We start from the raw sequence: 18453 nt of genomic DNA, 5'->3' as shown, positions 1-18453 counted from the left end.
AGCAAAGTGAGAGCAAAGAAAATCTAGCCCAGACTTGGAACTCCCTGGGAACTGGGACTCAGGATTTGGCCATAAAAAGGAGTGAACCATTTGAGATAGTGTAATAAAGTGTGAAACTGCTGACCCTGGCTACCAATTACCTAGGTAAAAGAAGGGAATATGTTCTAGATTTTTCACTTTCAGGTCGCAGAGTGGTGATGGACAATGGGCAGAACCCAAGGGTTGAGTTTAAAGAAGCTACAAGTCCCCCAGTTGGAACTGTTCTGGGGTGTGTAGAGGCAAGTCTGAATTCTCAGGTCTCAGCTCCACCTCTTTTGGACTGTGTGACCTTAGGTTCAAAAAAAAAAAAACCAAATCCACTGCCGTCGAGTCAATTCTGACTCATAGCAACCCTATAGGACAGAGTAGAACCGTCCCATAGAGCTTCCAAGGAGCACCTGGTGGATTCAAACTGCCGCCCTTTTGGTTAGCAGCTATAGCTCTTAACCCCTACACCACCAGGGTTTCCAACCTTAGGTTACTTCACTTCATCTCAATTTCATCATCTATAAAGCAGTACCTCTCTCGTAAGATTGTGGTAAGGCTTAAAAAAAAAATACAGGTAAAGTGTTTAGGATAACAAACCAAAAACCAAACCCAGTGCTGTCGAGTTGATTCCAACTCATAGCGACCCTATAGGACAGAGTAGAACTGCCCCATAGGGTTTCCAAGGAGTGCCTGGTGGATTTAAACTGCCAGCCCTTTGGTTAGCAGCCATAGCACTTAACCACTATGCCACCAGGGTTTCCAGTGTTTAGGATAGTACCTCGCATATACCCATTGAGTTGGTTCTAACTCAGAGTAGAACTGCTGTATAGGGTTTCCAAGGAGTGGCTGGTGGATTTGAACTGCCAACCTTTTGGTTAGCAGCCAAGTTCTTAATCACTGTGCCACCAGGGCTCCTCCTGGCATATGGGGAGAGCTTAATGAGAGTATTCATGATTATCATCGTTGTATTGAATGGGAGAGCTTCGTTGTAGGACAACATTTCGGAAATCTGTTTAAAGGAATAGAACGTTTTGCTGTTCTGACTTCTCACAGGTGTTCACTGTAATTGTTTACCCTCCAAGCTTCAGTCTGGCTGTTGGTGATCAGTCCCAGGCTGAGGCTGAATCTGGTGCTTGGATTGGCTCCATTCTCAGAACCTAAGCTATCAGGGCCCTCACCAACATGTTTACCTGACACATCTCTGGTCTGCAGTCTTTTTTTATAGAAAACCTTAAGGTATGACCCCTAGGCTTGCTTTTCCAAACAGCAGCAGAGTAGAGACTATTCTCTCTAGGAGAGTGGTTTAGCCCAATTGTGATCAGAATTTTTTCCCGATAGCAGCTACTGTTCTTGGTAATTATTGACTTCATTTTACTCTTAAACATTTTAGAACAGTCCAGAGGAAGAGGTTGAATTAAAGAAGTTGAAAGACTTAGAGAAAGCTGTGGAGAAGATAGCTAACCAACTGGAAGAGTTGAGTAAAGATTTTGCTGGAATCCAGCAGGTAACTCCCCTTGTGGACTTTGACTTTCTACCTTCTATGAGATTGTTGGGGACTTTATATCTGTGGTTATGAAGGCAGACTCTGTGTTCAGACTCCTGGCTTCAAATTCTGGCTCCACCCTTTCAAACTATTGCTTTGGGCAAGTTTCTCTTTGTAAAAAGGAAATAATGGTGGTACCTTCCTCTTAGACTTCTTGTAAGGATTTGATAATGTAGCTTGAGCCTGACACATTCTAAGTTGCTTTATAGGTGTTATTGTTGTCGTCATTGTCAAACTCCAGCCAGCATCCATTTGCATTTGTAGGAACATGTATTGTCTGAAGTATAACAAGTAGCTTCTATTAGTCCAGTCTGTTTTAGTGAGTTTAATAAGGCACGACACATTTTGTAGATTCATAGAATATCCAAGTTGAGCATGATCTTAGAAGGGTAGTCATCCTTTTCAATTCCTTGTATTAGAGATGGAGTACTGAAGCCCAGTGAGGATTAGAAACAGCTCAAGGCCATGTATATTTTTTTCTCTCTTATTTTACAACATTAATGGGTGTGTATGTGTTTTAGTTACAAAAGTAATATATGTTGATTGTACTAAAGTTTTAAATAGATAACCATTATTAAAGCCTAGAGCATATTTTTCCCATCTTAAAAAAAAGGTAACGTAATCTTATGTACACATCGTAAATTGTTCTTTTATTGGGTGAAACTTTAACATTTCTCTATGTTATTAAAAATGATATTTTTCAAAGCTTGCATAATATTTCATATATGAATCATAGTTTACCTGATAATTTCCCTATTATTCATTACCTGATGTTGTTATTTTGGCATTATGCATATTGCTTCTTTGAATGGCCTCGGACATAAATTTTCCTGCCTGTTTCCAATTGTTTTTGCAAAATAAATTTTTCGATTTAGAATGCTAGATGTTTAAAATTTTTGCTATATGTTGTCAAATCTGCGTCTGTAGCTCCAGGCTTTGACAAACATCCTCAGGTATCCCTGCTGTCCACCTCTTGTCAGCAGCCAAGCATAAGGTCATTAGGCCAAGTAATGTGAATTAACAGGAAGACGATTTTATTTATTTTGTTGTTGTTGAGAATATACACAGCAAAACATACACCAATTCAACAGTTTCTACAGGTACAATTAAGTGGCATTGGTTACATTCTTCAAATTGTGCAGCCATTCTTAACCTTCCTTTTCTGAGTTACTCTTCCCCCCATTAACATAAACTCACTGCCCCCTAAGGTTCCTACCTAGTCTTTCAAGTTGCTGTTGTCAATTTGATTCCATATAGATAGTTCGTAGAAGAGCGTAATGCTCAAGGCAAACATTTTTTATTAGTTAAGCTAAACCATTTGGTTTTAAGAAGACTTCAGGGGATATTTTTGGTTTAAGGTTTAAAGATTATCTCAGGGCAATAGTTTCAGGGATTTATCCAGCCTCTGTGGCTCCAGAAGTCTGGATTCCATGAGAATTTGAAATTCTGTTCTGCATTTTCCCCCTTTTGATCAAGATTCCTCCACAGAATCTTTGATGAAAATGTTCAGTAATGGTAGCCGGGCACCATTTAGCTCTTCTGGTCTTGCGAGAAAGGAGGGAGTTATTCGTGGAGGCAATCAGCCACACATTCCATATCCCCCTCCTGTTCTTGACTGTCTTCTTTTGTTGCTGCAGGCAAATAGAGACTAATTGTGCCTTGGATGGCCATTAGAGCAAGACAATTCAAAAAATAATAAGTGCTGTCATTTTTTAGTATTATATCTATTAATTATTATATCAGGAATTATGTTTGTATATATTCTCCTTATTCTCACAGTAACCCCACAGAGGTGGATAGATTAATCTCTATTTTACAAGTGAGGACACTGAGGAATAGATAAGTTAAGTGGCTTTGCTCAAGATCACAAACCAGTAAATGACAGTCAGGATTCAAACACAGGCCGATCACTCTCTAAAGCCTGTGCTCCTAACGCTGCCTCTTTCGTATGGGTGATCACTTGTGACCAAGGGCATCACCAGAGCCAGGCCATGGAACTCGATTGCAGCCTCAGTGGGCCACATGAGAGCCTCAGTGGTCTAGCCTGCCTGTTTTTCCCAAGAGGTTAAGTGCTGGGTGCTGTGGTCTGGCATAGTTAGGGGAATGGTAGACTCAGGATATGGCAGCTTTATCAGTTCCGTGGCTTGGGCAGTTTCCATCAGCGTCAAGGAACCCTTGTAGTAATGCATTATTCCTCCACAGGGTTTTCTGGCCAAGGATTTGCAAGCTGAAGCTCTCTGCAAACTTGATAGGAGAGTAAAAGCAACAACTGAACAGTTTATGAAGATCTTAGAGGAGATAGACACACTGGTAAATACTCGGTTGAGAAGAATCTAATTTTCAGTGACGGTATTTCAATCAGTCTCACTCATTCAGCAGTGCACTCCTGTGGCCTGAGAGAAACCATCAGCCTGAGGCTATTGAGCATCTGCTGTGTGCCAGACACTGTGCTAGGTCCTGGGTTAATACACAGAAAAACAAGACAGCCCCTCATTTCTGGACACTCACATCTCCATCAACATAAGGCTTTTCCCATTTATATATGTGTGTGTTAATAGCATCTGTAATTCTCATGAAGCTGATACCCATGTGGTCCAGGCTTATCTCTGGGTCAAAGAAACACAGGGCTTCACTTTTCCTGTTATTCGTTGTCCAGTACTCTATGGAGCTCATCACCTGCACGGAATTCAGTCAGATAAGATCTTGTGAGGCTATTAAGTATCACTGGACCCATGCTGCCCTTTATAGATAATAGCAACGCTATCTCTAGCCCAGTGCCTCATTTTCAAGGATGAGCTCTGTGCTGGGTACTCCGTAGGGGGTAAAGAAGCAGCAGACAGAACTTTTCCTGCCACAGTAAGCTCATGGAGTGGCCAGGGCATAGTATCCACACACACAGAACAGTGAGACAACAAAGTCTGTGTTACAGGTCATGTCTATGACCCATACACTGAGAACAGAGGGAACTTTTAAAGGGGTGAACATGGGAAGAGCTGTTGTAGGATTCAGACCCGGACAATTCTTCCTGAAAACGCACACATCTCATTCACATCGGTGACCTGTTTGGTGGACTGTGGGTGTTTCTGACGTTTTCTTATGTCATTTTCACTGAGGATTGTTTATGTGTTGACTTACTGCTCCATAGATTCTGCCAGAAAATTTCAGAGACAGTAGACAGAAAAGGAAGGGCTTGGTGACAAAGGTTCAGGTGAGTTGTGTGGCAGAATATTACAAAGTGATGCATTGGGGTGTGTGTGCATGTGTGTATTTATCTGTTCTAGTTAGGGGTAGTGAGCAAGTGCAGTGTGTGAATTGGGCTTTTTTATTTATTTTTTATGGTACTTTAGATGAAGGTTTACAGAGTAAACCAGCTACTCATTAAATAATAAAAAAAAAAAATTAATACACATACTATTTTGTGACATTGGTTGCCAATACCACGACATGTCAACACTCTACCCTTCTCGACTGTGGGTTCCCTATTACTAGCTTTGCTGTCCCCTCTTGCCTTCTCATCCTTGCCCCTGGGCTGATGTGCCCATTTAGTCTTGTTTTATGGGCCTGTCTAATCTTTGGCTGAAGAGTGAACCCCAGGAGTGACTTCATTGCTGAGCTAAAAGGGTGTCCGGGGGCCGTATTCTCAGGGTTTCTCCAGTCTCTGTCAGACCAGTAAGTCTGGTCTGTTTTTTTTTTTAAGTTAGAATTTGTTCCTGTGATTTTCTCCAGCTCTGTCTGGGACCCTCTTTTGTGATCCCTGTCAGAGCAGTGGCATGGGCTTTTTTTTTTTTGATTGTTATTTCTCAGCGTGATCCCAAAACATCAGAGAAGAGCCTCTTCCATGTCCCTCTAATTATATTTGAATTTATTTAGGGACTAAATAGATGGATTTGTTTAGTAACTGATTTATTTATTTAGTAGAACTGACCCATTGCACAACTCCAGGAGGCACTATTCATGTAGAATATGATGTGTACAGTACCTTCTGAAGTGCATTGCCGTGGCCCTGAGGCAGGACTTCCTGTCCTCACCGCCTTTTTGGGGTTGTTGGCCTCAAGCGTTGTCAGAGCCCTGGTCCTAAGTTCCCCTCTATCTCCTCCCCCTTCCCTTGAAGCCCAGGCCAGGCACCCATCTTTGTCCCTGCACTTTTGTACAGTCACCCACTGTTTCCCCAGAATGGCTGAGCAGAGAGCCTTGCATGGGCAGTGGTTGGTTAGCCTTGCATGGGCCTTCACTGCTCCGCATTTATCTTTTTAGGCGTTCCTGGCTGAGTGTGACACAGTGGAGCAGAACATAGGCCAGGAGACCAAACGGCTGCAGTCCACAAACTTGGCCCTGGCAGATTGAGGTGAGGTGGAAGGGGGCTGTGCCGCCCTGAAAAACTACACTACCAGCTCTGCCATCTCCCAACTAGAAGTTACCTGATTTCTTCTGGGCTGCTGGGGACAACTGGCCAATTGCCAATTTTTCTACTCCTAGGCCTGTTCTCAATGAAGAAGTATTGTCTTTGCAGACTTAAGTAGAGCTCCAGTCTCTTCCCATTCTGTTTCTATGGGCTGTGCCATCCAGAAGGCCACCTGGTTTCCAGATACATTGGGGTTTTTTTGCCCTTGTGATCCTCTTGTCCCATAGATGTAAAACCTGAATCACCAGGAGATTGCTTCTGGTCAGGAGTGTTAGGAATGTCCCACAACAAATGTTTGGCAAACACACATGTAATTCAAACATCCCTCACTGTGACCTAAGTCTCAAACAGCTGGGTTGTTGGTTCACAGACCCTGTCCTCATCCCCCAGTGACCCTGGTTGAGGCCTGTGATTGATGCATGGGCTTCCTTGTCCCCAAGTAAATATCCAGAAGGTTAGAACCCCGCCCGTGTTATTTAGTGTCTGCCTGAAGCCAGGCGAGAACCATGGCATAGGAAGGGCAGACAGGGTAGCCAGAGCAGGTAAAAGCAGGCAGGTGGGTGTAGCTAGCCTTAAACTTCTCGGGAGTGATGTGTACTTCCTTCAGAGGCATTTCTGTTAACTTCTGTACCTTCCTGAGATCTGTATTTCCTTCAAGGCTGTTCTTATCCATTTTGTGATCGTTTTTCCCTGTTATTAAAAGCCTGTTTTGAATATCCAATAGCAAGCAGAAGAGTGTTTAAACTTTTTTTTTTTTAATGAAGTATAAGAAAGAAAAGCCTTCTGTGGTTCTAGTCAGAATTATGATAGTGGTAGGGATGGACAAATGGACAAGGCTCAGGGCCCAGCGCAGCCCAACTTTAATCAGGGTGGTTTAGTATTTACCTCTTTTTATGTACAGTGAAATCCATGAGAGCTGGAACTCGATGAGACTGCCTTGTTTTTCTGGGTCTCACAAGTTTTCCGTCTTTGACAGGGTCCAGTCTTACCATTGTTCTATTGCTTGTTTTAGTAGAAAATACTTGAGTTTTCCTTCTCTGACAGGTTTCTGCCTTACACGGGTTCCAGCTTTGGCTGGAACTATAGTAGCTGTGTAGCCTTGGGCCACAACATTGAATGAGAAGTTGCGTGCCAGACGCTGTTTTGAATTCTTTATTTGTATTAGTCCTTTAATCCATATACAACCTAGGAGGTAGACAGACTGGTACATAGTAGGTACTCAGTGAATGTTTGGAGAATGAATGGACGTTGAATGCACATACTGAGAGTGAAATTGTCATCGATGCACCTAGCCACTGATGCTGTAACAGCCATTGTCTTATTTAAGGGTTGAAAGAAGAGGTCCTAAGGCATTGACTGCTGGGGAGTTGTTCAGGGAGGTGAGTGGGGTCTGGCACAGAAGGCCCACCACACAGAGTTGTTCATCACAGGGTATCTCTGCCTGTGACCAGGGAGAGAACACCCCTTCTCAGCTGCTCACTTTCCTGGGACATGATCATTTCTTCTTCAAGGGAATGAAGGGGATCTGTGATCCCACAAACATCTTTCAGCTTCACGGAGCTGGAAAAATTCTCATATTGTCTATTTAGTCAGCGATTTCTGCTTATCCTTCAAGGCACAACCTAAAAGTTACCGCCTCTGAGAAGCCCTCCTTCACATAGTAGTCAGGACTCTTAGTTGAAAGTGCCAGAAGCCTAGTTACAAAGAGATTGGACAAAATAGAACAATTAATGACAGGATACCAGTTATTGCACATAACTTTGGGAAGGTCAAGGGCAACTGGGCTTCAGGAACTCAAAATGTCCACAGTCACTGTCCATGTCTCTTCTCTTTGCATGATGGTGGAGCAGCTTTCTTAGACCTTGAGATAGAAATCGATGAGGATGGAAGAGTAACCATATAGAAGGTCAGTGTCGGAGAGAAATTAACTTCTGTTTAGCCAGTTGCTGTCAGTCAACTGTAACTCACGGCAACCCCATGTGTGTCAGAATAGAACTGTGCTCCACAGAATTTTCAGTGGGTGATTTTTTGGAAGTAGATTGACATATCTTTCTTCCGAGTGCCTCTGGGTGGACTCAAACTTCCACCCTTTCAGTTAGCAGTTGAGCTCATTAACTGTGTGTACCACCTAAGGACTCCTCTGTTGGTTTAAGCCAGTTATTTTGGGCTTTCTGTCTCTGACAGCCAAACTTAATCCTGTATCATTCATATGCAGGGCCTATAGATGACCTCCCTGTCCCTGTCACCTGTTACTCTATCAGTAACAGTTCCTGCCAGTGTTCCCATTTCAGTGGTCCACGGAATGTTGGTTCCTGCCTTCTCTGCCCCCACTTGCCTCTCAGACCTGTGTGTGTGTTTTCCCGCAGGCCATTCCCTGCTCTTTCTGCCCACCCCAGAGCAGGAATCAGTCCAGGTGAAAGGTCCCACCTGACCAGACCCCTCTTCACACCCCTGTCCCCTGCCATCATTATCAAGACGCTCCCTCTACAGACTTTTGCCAAAAGAAGGGGTATCTGACATCTGCCTCAGGCTGGGCTCTCGGCCTGTGGTGGGATTTATGAAGGCTGTGTGTCCCTGTGGGTCACTGTGAGTGCCTGTGTGCTGTGTGTGGTGGGGATTATGTCAAATGTAAAAATATTTGGCAGAGTGGATGTTGGCCAAACAAGCAGAACGGGGTCTTAAAGTCATTGTATGTCAGGAATTAACCCTAAATTTTTTTTTTACTGGGCTGTGGGGAGATCCAGGAGTTCCCAGGGAGGACGTGGGTGGCCAGGGTGCAGGGGGATACTTGAAGGGCTTGGAGCAGAAGCTCTTAACTGTCACGGACCTCGTTTAGGATTTACCCATCGGTTCAGCTGTACCATGTATGGTGCCTGAGTATCAGCCATGGCTGTGTCATGTGTATATGTGCCTACATGTGCCTTGGAATGCCGGTACAGCCCAGGAGGAATCCGTGAAGGGTGTGGGACCCTCACAACGGCTGTTCGATGTTGGTCCATGAGCCCTGACGGTAGCCCCAGCAGTGACAGAGGGTACAGATCTCACCTAGACTTTTGGCAGGAGTGACAGGCCAGCCTGGGATAGATTCGGTACTAGACAGTGTCTTGGGATCAGAGGCTACCTCTCTGAGCCCTGACTTCCTCTAGCAGACGGAAGACACGTAGGACTTCTAAGGGAACAGATATGACAGGGTTGAGGAACATCAGAGGGACTGGGGAACTGAACTCAGTGCTAGGTCCCCTCCACCACACATCTCCCCAGATTTCCAAAGACACTGGCCCACTTAGCTGGGTTGGGCTGGCTTTTTTTATCTTGTGTTGCATCCTCCCCACCACCACCACTGTTCTCCAGCCTGAAGCTTCATGCTTCGAGTGGCTCCTGTGGGGTCAGCATTTGCCATCCTTCAGGATCTGGATGTCCTTTTTGGTTTTCCTGGGATCACAGGAGACAGTAAGAGACCACCTCATCAGGAGCTGTAACATACCCTCAGGAACACTGACCCAGCCCATCCAGACAGCCAGCTCAGCCCCCTCCCCCCAGTGTACAGATACAGGGCAGATACTGGGGGCCCATGGGCACATTCTTCTGCTGTTTCTCCGTCTTGCACACACTCCCCCTGGGAGATCTCTGCTTCCTGGGGTTTTAGCCACCACTGCATACTGATGGCTGCCAAATTTGTCTCCAGCCTGGACCTCTGTCCTGAACTGTAGGCCTGTTTATCAGTTGCCCGTTGCATATCTCTACTGGGATGTCCCAGAGGCTCACCTGTTCACAAACTCATCACACTCAAAATCTACTATACGCCTTACTTCCCCCATCTCTGCACATGGCACCACCAGCCACCCAAGCCCGTAAGTTAGAAACCAACCTGTTGCCCTTGTCTCCTCTCTGTTCAGCTCTCATAGCCAATCCCACACCAAGCCGGTTAATTCTACCTGCAGTGTGTCTCCTAACCATAAGTATTTCTATGTTTTCCTAAGTTAGAATATCCTGCTGCTCTCCTGCCTATCTGTCTAGAGCTTTGCAGCTTCTGTTTCATGATCTCATTTAACTCTCAGGGTGGTTCCAAGGGTTTTATTGGTGAAGAAACTGAGACTAAATAGGTGATTGGATGTACCAAGGTCATGTTCTCGTCCTGCTCACCTCTCTAGACTCATTTCTCACCTCTCCCCCATTTCCCCCTAAACTTTATACTCCAACAGATCCAGCTGATATTTCCTCAAATGCAAATTTTCTTTCCCTTCCAAACATTTCCAGACTCTCTTTTCTCTACTTGGAATTCCCTTGTTCCTTTTTTTCTTGTCTAATTTCTTGCCCCTTAGGACCGAGCTCAGGTGTCAACTTCTCCAGGAGGTCTTCTTTGCCCTTGCCTCGTCCTGCCCCCATGGCACACTGTTGCGCCTTCTTCTGAGCATTTAGTATTCTGTACTGTAATTGTCTGACCATCAGCCTGGCTTTCCCTGTAGACTGAGCGCTCCAGGAGGCCAGTGACACTGTCTGGCTTATTTTGCCATGTTGTATTCCCAGTGCCTGTCACCTAGTTGGTTCTCAACAAATAATTTTTGGCTGGAGGAGTGAAAGAACAAATGAGGTCACCTAGTCAGGGGAAGAACAAGGAAAAGAACCCAGGGTTTCTGCCCTCACCCCAACTGCTCACCCACTTGTAGCTTTCTGCTTGGAACCATGGGTCTTCTTTGAATTACACTTGTGGTCATTCTATTAGGGGCAAATGTTGGAGGACTCTTCTCAGGCAAAGCGTGTGTGAAGGGCGAAGTAAGACAAGTCTTGCTCCCTCCAGACCTATATCCACCAGAGGTGGGGCCCACCCAAGCAGGCTGGGGGCATGGTAGACTTACATCCAGGCCAGGCAGAGCTGGCATTCATTGTTACATGTGACTGTGTCAGTGCCACAGTCTGGGCTGAGCGTCTGGGAACAGCATGGAAACTCTGCCATGTGCTCACAGTTGGGCTGTGGAGGAGAGGCCAAAAAGGAGAGCACTCAGGGATTTGGAGAGGGAGGTAGGGAAGGGACCTAGGGGCTCTGTTTGAAATCAGAGGGGCCCTAGGGGAGGAGCCAGATTCAGGGAGCCCCCAATGTGGGTCTAGTAAGCATGAAGCCAACCACTGAGCCCCTTAGTATGTTTGCTTATGTGTGTATGCCTGTGTCTCTGGGTGTGTGTACATGAGTGTGTATCTGTGTCTGCTGAACCCGGCTGTGCAGGCATCCAAGTTTGTACGTGTTGATGCATATGTGTGTGAGGTAAGTTTGTGTCCTCGATTTCCTGGGGATGCGTTCACACACTCCTCAGAGGGTCTAACTAGAACCTCTGCTGCTGGTCCCATTGAGGACCCCGGGAGATACAACCAGCCATCACTCCCAGGAGCCCCTCTGTCCACAGAGGCTCCTGAACTCATCTTGGTCTGCATGACCTATCAGGCCCTTGGCAGGAGGTTGCACAGTGTAGGGAGGCCTGGAGAAACAAGGCAGTGCTTGGGGCTGAATTGAGTCTCAGTCTGAAAGGGTTTCAGGCTAGTCCTGAGGTCAGGGTTGGAGCTGGGTCAGGGTTGGGATTGGGGCCTAGGCTGGGATGGGGGTGAGGAAGGTGGTGCAGTGTGGCAGTGAAGACCCCAAAACCTTGACACCTGCATCTGACACTTATTAGCTATGTAACCTTGGATGAGCTATTTCAGCTCTCTGGCCCTTAGTTTCCACGGCTGTGAAAATTATAAATACTAATAGTGTTGTTCTCACATAGGGTTAATTGAAATAATGTGAATTGAATAATTCAATTCACTAGATAGTAGACAAGAATCATCTTAGGTGAAGGGAAAGACAACACGATACAAGGGAAGTCAGCACAACTGGACTAAACCAAAAGGTACGAAGTTTCCTGAACACAACAAAACACTTCAAGTGACAAGAGTAGCTGGGGCTGGGGTCTGGGGACCATGGTTTCAGGGGACATCTAGGTCAATTGGCGTAACAAAATTTATTAAGAAAATGTTCTGCATCCCACTTTGGTGAGTGGTGTCTGGGGTCTTAAAAGCTTTCAAGTGGCCATCTAAGATGCATCGATTGGTCCCAACCCACTTGCAGCAAAGGAGAATGAAGAACAGTAAAGATACAAGGAAAATATTAGCCCAGGAGACATAAGGGCCACATAAACCAGAGACTCCATCAGCCTAAGACCCGAATTAGATGGTGCCTGGCTACCACCAGTGACCGCCCTGACAGGGAACACAACAGAGAGTCCCTGACGGAGCAGGAAAAAGGTGTGGAGCAGAACTCAAAGTCTAGTAAAAAGACCAGACTTAATGGTCTGAGACTGGAGGAACCCCCAAAACCGTGGCCCCGGATGCTCTATTAACCCAGAAGTAAAATTCCCAAAGCCCACTCTTCAGACAAAGATTAGACTGGACTATAAAATAAATAATACTTGTGAAGAGTGTGCTTCTTAGTTCAAGTAGATACATGAGACCAAATGGGCAGCTCCTGTCTGGAAGCAGGATGAGAAGGCAGGAAGGGACAGGAGCTGGTTGGATGGGCATGGGAAACCTGAGGTGGAAAGGGGGAGTGTGCTGTCACATTATAGGGATTATAACTAGTGTCATATAACAATATGTGTATAAATTTTTATATGAGAAATTAACTTGACTTATTGGATCAAGTGGACACATGAGACCGTGGTGGCATCTCCTGTCTGGAGGGGGATGAGAGGGCAGAGGGGGCGAGAAGCTACCCAAATGGACATGAGGAGAGAGAGCGAAGGGAAGAATTCTGCTGTCTCATTGGAGGGAGAGCAATTAGGAGTGTATGGCAAGGTGTATGTAAATTTTTGTATGAGAGACTGACCTAATTTGTAAGCTTTCACTTAAAGCACAATAAAAATTAAAAAAAAAAAATTAATTTGAGCTATAAACTTTTACCTAAAGCACACACAAAAAAGAAAAAAATATGTAAAGTATTTGTCTAGCACAGAGTAAGTAGGGCCAGGTTCTGATGGGCTGACAGGTCAGATGCTGAGGCTGCTCAGTGGGAAAGGGGAGGTTGAGGGTCTCAAGGAAGCCAGCCCCGACATCAGACCCAGGGCCAAAGTGGAGTCAGGGTTCAAAGACAACTCAGGGTTTGTGTGCTGTGTGAGGGGGTGGGTTGTGAGGTGTGGTTGGGGGGAGCTGGTGCATTCCACAGGCTGTTCAGTGCACTGTGGGCACCTCTCGGGCTTGAGCCCATAGCCTGTCTGTCTGCACTGTGCAAAGGAGGGAGCATACTCGGTCCTGCTGGTATTGGGCAGGGTCCCTGTTGCTGGAAAGGGCCTTGGTGGTCAGATTGGGGCGGATCCTGAGGGCCTGGAGGAGCTAACCTGGGGACCACGCAGGCTCAGTAGGCCACTATGGCCACCTTGCAGCCATCTGAGGTATCTATGCAGGGGCGTGGAGAAGAGAAATGCGTGTTTCCCAGCATGGATGAGAAAGCTTTCTGCAGAGAGAAGACCGGAGCAGAGCCCAAGGCCCAGAACTATAAGTAGCTGCCTTACCATTCTTGAGAAAATTGAGCTTTCCTGCTGACACTGGTACTTCTGAAGGACAAGCAAGAATTAGGTCATGTCAGCTCTAGGCCCCAGGTCCAGGGTCTGAGGACTGCTTCTCCTTTTTTGGGGGTCTGGCCCAGCTACTACCCAGTCAGGAATCTCTCTAGAAAATGTAATGAGTCAGTAGACAATGGAACTGCCAGAAAGTTCATTTGACCTTGAGTTATATGAATAAGAGATAGAAGGTCTAGAATGAGGGCTGTGATAGTAGAGCCTGTTCCTCATTAGTCAGATCCCACTGGGAGTGTTGTGTTCCCTGTGATAATTTTAAAAATAACAATTAGTTCAGCAGCTGCTCTGTGCCAGGCACTGAGGATGCATGGTCTTAACTGCTCTTCAGATCCCTCCTACTACTCTGTAACAGAGGGAGGAAGGGGGCAAGAGTGCTGTGGTCTGCTGCACAGGTCCCACCTTCAGGGCTCAGGCACCTGCCAGGTGTATTATGGCTCACAGTTGAGTCTCTAGGCATTACCCTCAGAGAAGAGCTGCCTCACCCAAGGTCATTTCTTCTGCCCAAGAAGAGTCCATATCCAATGACTGCTCAATATGGGTATAAAGAACCGACCCCCCTTTATTCCAAACAATGCTGAAGGACCCCCCAGCTCTAGAGCTCCCTGTAGGCTCATCTGAGGCCCCTTGTACTGCAGAGAGGGTGAAGGACACTGAAACTAGCCTCTGATGTGCTGTTTAAGCCCGGCTTTGGGACATCAGATGCAAATCTAGCCTTGTCACTGCACTGCTCAAAACCCTCTCAAATCAAAATTGCCGAAACTAAAAATGACCCAAATGTCCTTCAACAAGAGAATGGATTAATAAAGTGTGATATGTCAATACCATAAGATACGTGCGTACCATGAGATACTACTTGGCAATAAAAACGAGCAGACAACTGATGCACGCTACAGCATGGCTGAATCTCAAAAACATGCTGAGCACAAAAGAGGCAGTCACCAAACACTACATACTGTATAGGCCCATTTATGTAAAATTCTAGAACAGACTAAACTAATCTATGGTGGAAAAAGAACAGTAGTTGCCTCAAAGTGGGTTAGGGGTGGGGATTGATTGGAATGAGGGAACTTTCTGGGGTGATGGAAACGTTCTGTATCCTGAACATTCTGTGTGCTGAATGATGCACTTAAGATCTGTGCATTTCATGGCATATAACTGTTAGGGGTAAAAAGCTCAAAAAATATAAAGCCATTCCACGGCTTCCCATCACGATCACTAAACTCCTTAGTCTTATGTTTAGGGCACGGCATGAGCTGACCCCAAACTTCCTTTGTTGGCTCACTTCCTAGTGCACCACTCCACCCCTGAGCCCTAACTATTCCTCTCTGCTCACTGTTCACTGAACTGGCCTTGCTTTGGCACATGCTGTTCCCCCTGCCTGGAATGTCCTTACCCCTGTTCTACTCTTGAGTCGTGCCCTCCTTTTAAAGCTCAGATGCTACTTCTCGGTGAAGGCTTCCCTGATGTTCCACAGGACCCCAGAGCAGGCCTGGATTTTGCCTTCTGTCACACACAATGTGCTGCCCCGCTCACTGGGTTGCCTCTTCCTCCCCATGACCGTAAGCTACTTTGGGCTCCTTCATCTCTGCCCCATGCAGCCCCTGCTCAATACCCTGCAAACAGTGAGTGCTCAAGAATGGACCACTAAAGTGCATTGTGGGGGACTTCCCAGGACCCTGTAGTATCAGTTTCTTCCTGGTGGATGTGGAAAGAAGTTGCATTTACCTGCAGGCTGATACCCGGGTGCCCTCAGCCTTGGCCCGGTGTGGGTCTCCTCACTCACTCAGTCCAGGCAGGATTCTGAAATGGGAACAAGGACCGTCGTAGGGCAGACACCCTCAGTGTTCCTGATGGGATAACTCCTCAGGGAAGGGTGCCAGCCTGGGAATAAGTGGGCTGTGCTGGACCAGAGCCCGCGGACCCATACCCCATTGTCCCAGCGTCCAAGTCTGTGTCCCCACCTGGGGAAATGGGTGCAGGACCGGCTGTGAGATCAGTGGCCCTGGGGTCCTGCTGGGCCTTGCACTGTGACATCATGGCTCGTCTCCCTGCTTCCCCCTTCATCCTGTTCTATACATAGCAAGAAGAGTAGTTCTTCTAAACTGCTCAAAACACCGCAGTAGCTTGTATTTCACTCAGAGGAAAAGCAAAGTTCTCACATTGGATTTACAAGGCCTTAGCTGATGCGGTTCCCGATGGGCTCTCTCATCTTTGCTCCTACCACTCTGTACCTTCTACCTCAGGACCTCTGCACTGCTGTTCCATCAGCCTGTAACCGTCTCCTAGATATCCACGGGGCTCACTCCCTTGCCTCCTTCGAGCTTTGCTCAAACATCAACCTCTCAGACCTCCACTGATAACTATTTAAGATTGCAGCCCCCTCCCAATTCCTAGTACTCTGCTCAACATGTTTTCCTTAGACTTTTATCACCTTCTAGTATACTGTTTTGGAGCCCTGGTGGTGCAGTGGTTAAGCCCTCGTCTGCTAACCGAAAGGTTGGCAGTTCAAACCCACCAGCCACTCTGCAGGAGAAAGATACGGTAGTCTAATTCTTTAAAGATTTACAGCCTTGGCTGTGGGGACCATGGTCTCGAGGAACATTTAGCTCAGTTGGAATAACAGTTTATAAAGAAAATGTTCTACATTCTACTTTGGTGAGTAGTGTCTGGGGTCTTAAAAGCTTGTGAGTGGCCTTCTAAGATATTCCACTGGTCTCACTCCATGTGGAGCAGGGGACAATGAAGAAAACCAAAGACACAAGGGAAAGATTAGTCCAAAGGACTAATGGACCACAAGTACCACAGCTTCTACCAGTCTGAGTCCAGCACAGCGAGTTGGTGCCTGGCTACCACTACGGACTCCTCTGATAGGGATCACAATAGAGGGTCCCGGACAGAGCTGGAGAAAATGTAGAACAAAATTCTAACTCTCACACACAAAAAACCACCAGACTTACTGGTCTGACAGAGACTGGAGAAACCCCGAGGGTATGGCCCCTGGACACCTTTTTAGCACAGTAATGAAGTCACTCCTGAGGTTCACCCATCAGCCAAAGATTAGACAGGCCATAAAACAAAACCAGACTAAATGGGTATACCAGCCCAAGGGCAAGGACGAGAAGGGAGAACGGGACAGGAAAGCTGGTAATGGGGAACCCAAGGTCAAGAAGGGGGGAGCGTTAACATGTCCTGGAGTTGGCAACCAATGTCACAAAACAATATGTGTATTGTTTAATGAGAAACTAGCTTGCTCCATAAACTTTCATCTAAAGTACAATTAAAAAACAAAGATTTACAGTTTTGGAAACCCTATGGAGCAGTTTTACTCTGTCCTGTAGGATCATTATGAGTTGGAATTGACCCAGTGGCAACAGATTTGGTTTTGGCAGCATACTGTTTAGTATGCATTATACCTATCTTTTTTTATTTCCTATCCCTGTCCCCACTGGATTTAAGCTCTATGTGGGCAGTAATTTTTCTATGTTTTGGTCACCCCGAACAGAATCTGAGCCACAGTAGACGTGAGGCTGCAGAAGAGGACCTCTGGGGAGGCCCGACTCCAGCCACATGTATCTGGCCCAGGGCAAGGCTCCCACAGCTGCTCTCAGTCCCAAACCGTAGCCTGTCAGAGCAGAACAGGAGCTTAGAGGACACAGGCCAGGCCTTCCTCAGCACCCACCACCCTGCAGCTGGCATAACTGTCTCTCTCCAGAGGGCTGAGCCTGCCTTCTCCCTTCTTTGTCTCTAACATCTAACCCAGTAGTTGTTCAGTGCTACTTTGAACTGGAACGACCACCTGCTTTCCCAGTGGATAAACCGAGGCCCCAAGAGGGCCTCTTTGACAACTCTGAGCCAGAGTGAGCAGTTGAACTCAGTTGACGTTTCTCCCAGCCAAGGCTTTCCCCACCACAATGGAGGGTTTGTGTGTAGAATGAGGGTATGCACCAGGAGAACCCCACAGAGTTCTCCAGGCCCTGTCTCTGCTCCTACTCCCAAGCTCACCTCAGAGAATCCAGGCTCTGCCCACTCAACCTCTGTCCATAATGAGGAGGGCCGTCACAGCCAGGGTGATCATCCACAGGCTGATGGCCATGCTGATCCTGGGCCTGAGCTTTCTGGAGCCTGGGCCAGGGACAGGAAGGCGGCCTGTTTATAGCACTGATTCCTCACCCTTATTTGGGCCAGCTGGAGAGGCTGGGAGCATCACCCTGAGTTAATCTCTGTACCCTGATATCTGGAAAGGGCTTATTCCAGGCAGAGATGCTGAGTTCCTGGTGACATGGGAGGGCAGATTTCAGGAGTCAAGAAAAGTTCAGAGAACTTGCAAAGCTGACTCCAGTCTGAGGGCTGGAGCAAGAGGGAGGGGGAAGTTGAAGTTGAGAGAAACAGAGAAAGGCAGAATAGAAAGAAAACAGAAAAGCAGCAACTGGAAGATAGCAAGAGGCAGAGAAAAGGGGCAGGAGTCATGGCTCTACAACCAACTTTGTGACCTCAGAAAAGCCACTTTCCTTCACTGGATCTCAGTTTACCCATCCACAAAACGGAGGTGATAATCCTGGCACTGCCTCTCTCCAGGTACTGCTGTGACGATGGATGTGGTGAGAGCAGATAGGATAACATTTTGCAGAGTATGAAATGAGGTGTAAATGTAAATAGAAATGATTATTTTTATTTTGTACAATTGCCAGACCCCCCCCCCCCCCCCGCAAAATAAAACATTTTGAGAGGAAGGTAACTTCATGCTTTGCAGGTATTGTATGTCCATTTGCATTTTAATGAGTTAAATATCGACAGAATTCTTTTCAAGAAAAATCATCTAAAACTCCCCCATACTTATACAATATATGTAAATGAGTAATTTGGTTATGTAGCGAAGAATT

General features: G+C 46.4%; 2 protein-coding genes across 7 annotated transcripts in view; one reads left to right on the top strand and one right to left on the bottom strand.

Moving 5' to 3' along the window:
• The window catches only part of BAG1 (BAG cochaperone 1), a 55736-nt gene that overhangs the window by 5551 nt on the left and 31732 nt on the right, over nucleotides 1-18453 (top strand). For 5 of the 6 annotated variants that reach the window (XR_007518790.1, XM_049897073.1, XM_049897076.1 and 2 more), the window contains exons 4-7: nucleotides 1418-1531; nucleotides 3773-3880; nucleotides 4716-4778; nucleotides 5825-5915. Coding sequence is in view for 5 of the 6 variants with exons in the window: in XM_049897073.1 (XP_049753030.1) it covers nucleotides 1418-1531; nucleotides 3773-3880; nucleotides 4716-4778; nucleotides 5825-5914 (375 nt within the window). In the remaining variant the exon portion in view is untranslated. Of the gene's footprint in view, nucleotides 1-1417; nucleotides 1532-3772; nucleotides 3881-4715; nucleotides 4779-5824; nucleotides 6694-18453 lie in introns of those variants that run through there. The other variant, XM_049897078.1, reaches the window with a different exon arrangement.
• SPINK4 (serine peptidase inhibitor Kazal type 4) lies at nucleotides 9359-17666 on the bottom strand. The gene is made up of 4 exons (XM_049894942.1): nucleotides 17606-17666; nucleotides 17074-17195; nucleotides 10829-10941; nucleotides 9359-9404 (listed from the first exon to the last, which is right to left on the bottom strand). Exons 1-4 carry the CDS (start codon nucleotides 17664-17666, stop codon nucleotides 9359-9361), a joined length of 342 nt encoding a protein of 113 aa, XP_049750899.1.

The sequence above is a fragment of the Elephas maximus genome, chromosome 9, assembly GCF_024166365.1.
Source record: "Elephas maximus indicus isolate mEleMax1 chromosome 9, mEleMax1 primary haplotype, whole genome shotgun sequence".
NCBI lineage: Eukaryota > Metazoa > Chordata > Mammalia > Proboscidea > Elephantidae > Elephas > Elephas maximus.
The sequence above is the reverse complement of the archived record's forward strand: the minus strand, read 5'-3'. Positions and strand labels throughout refer to the sequence as shown.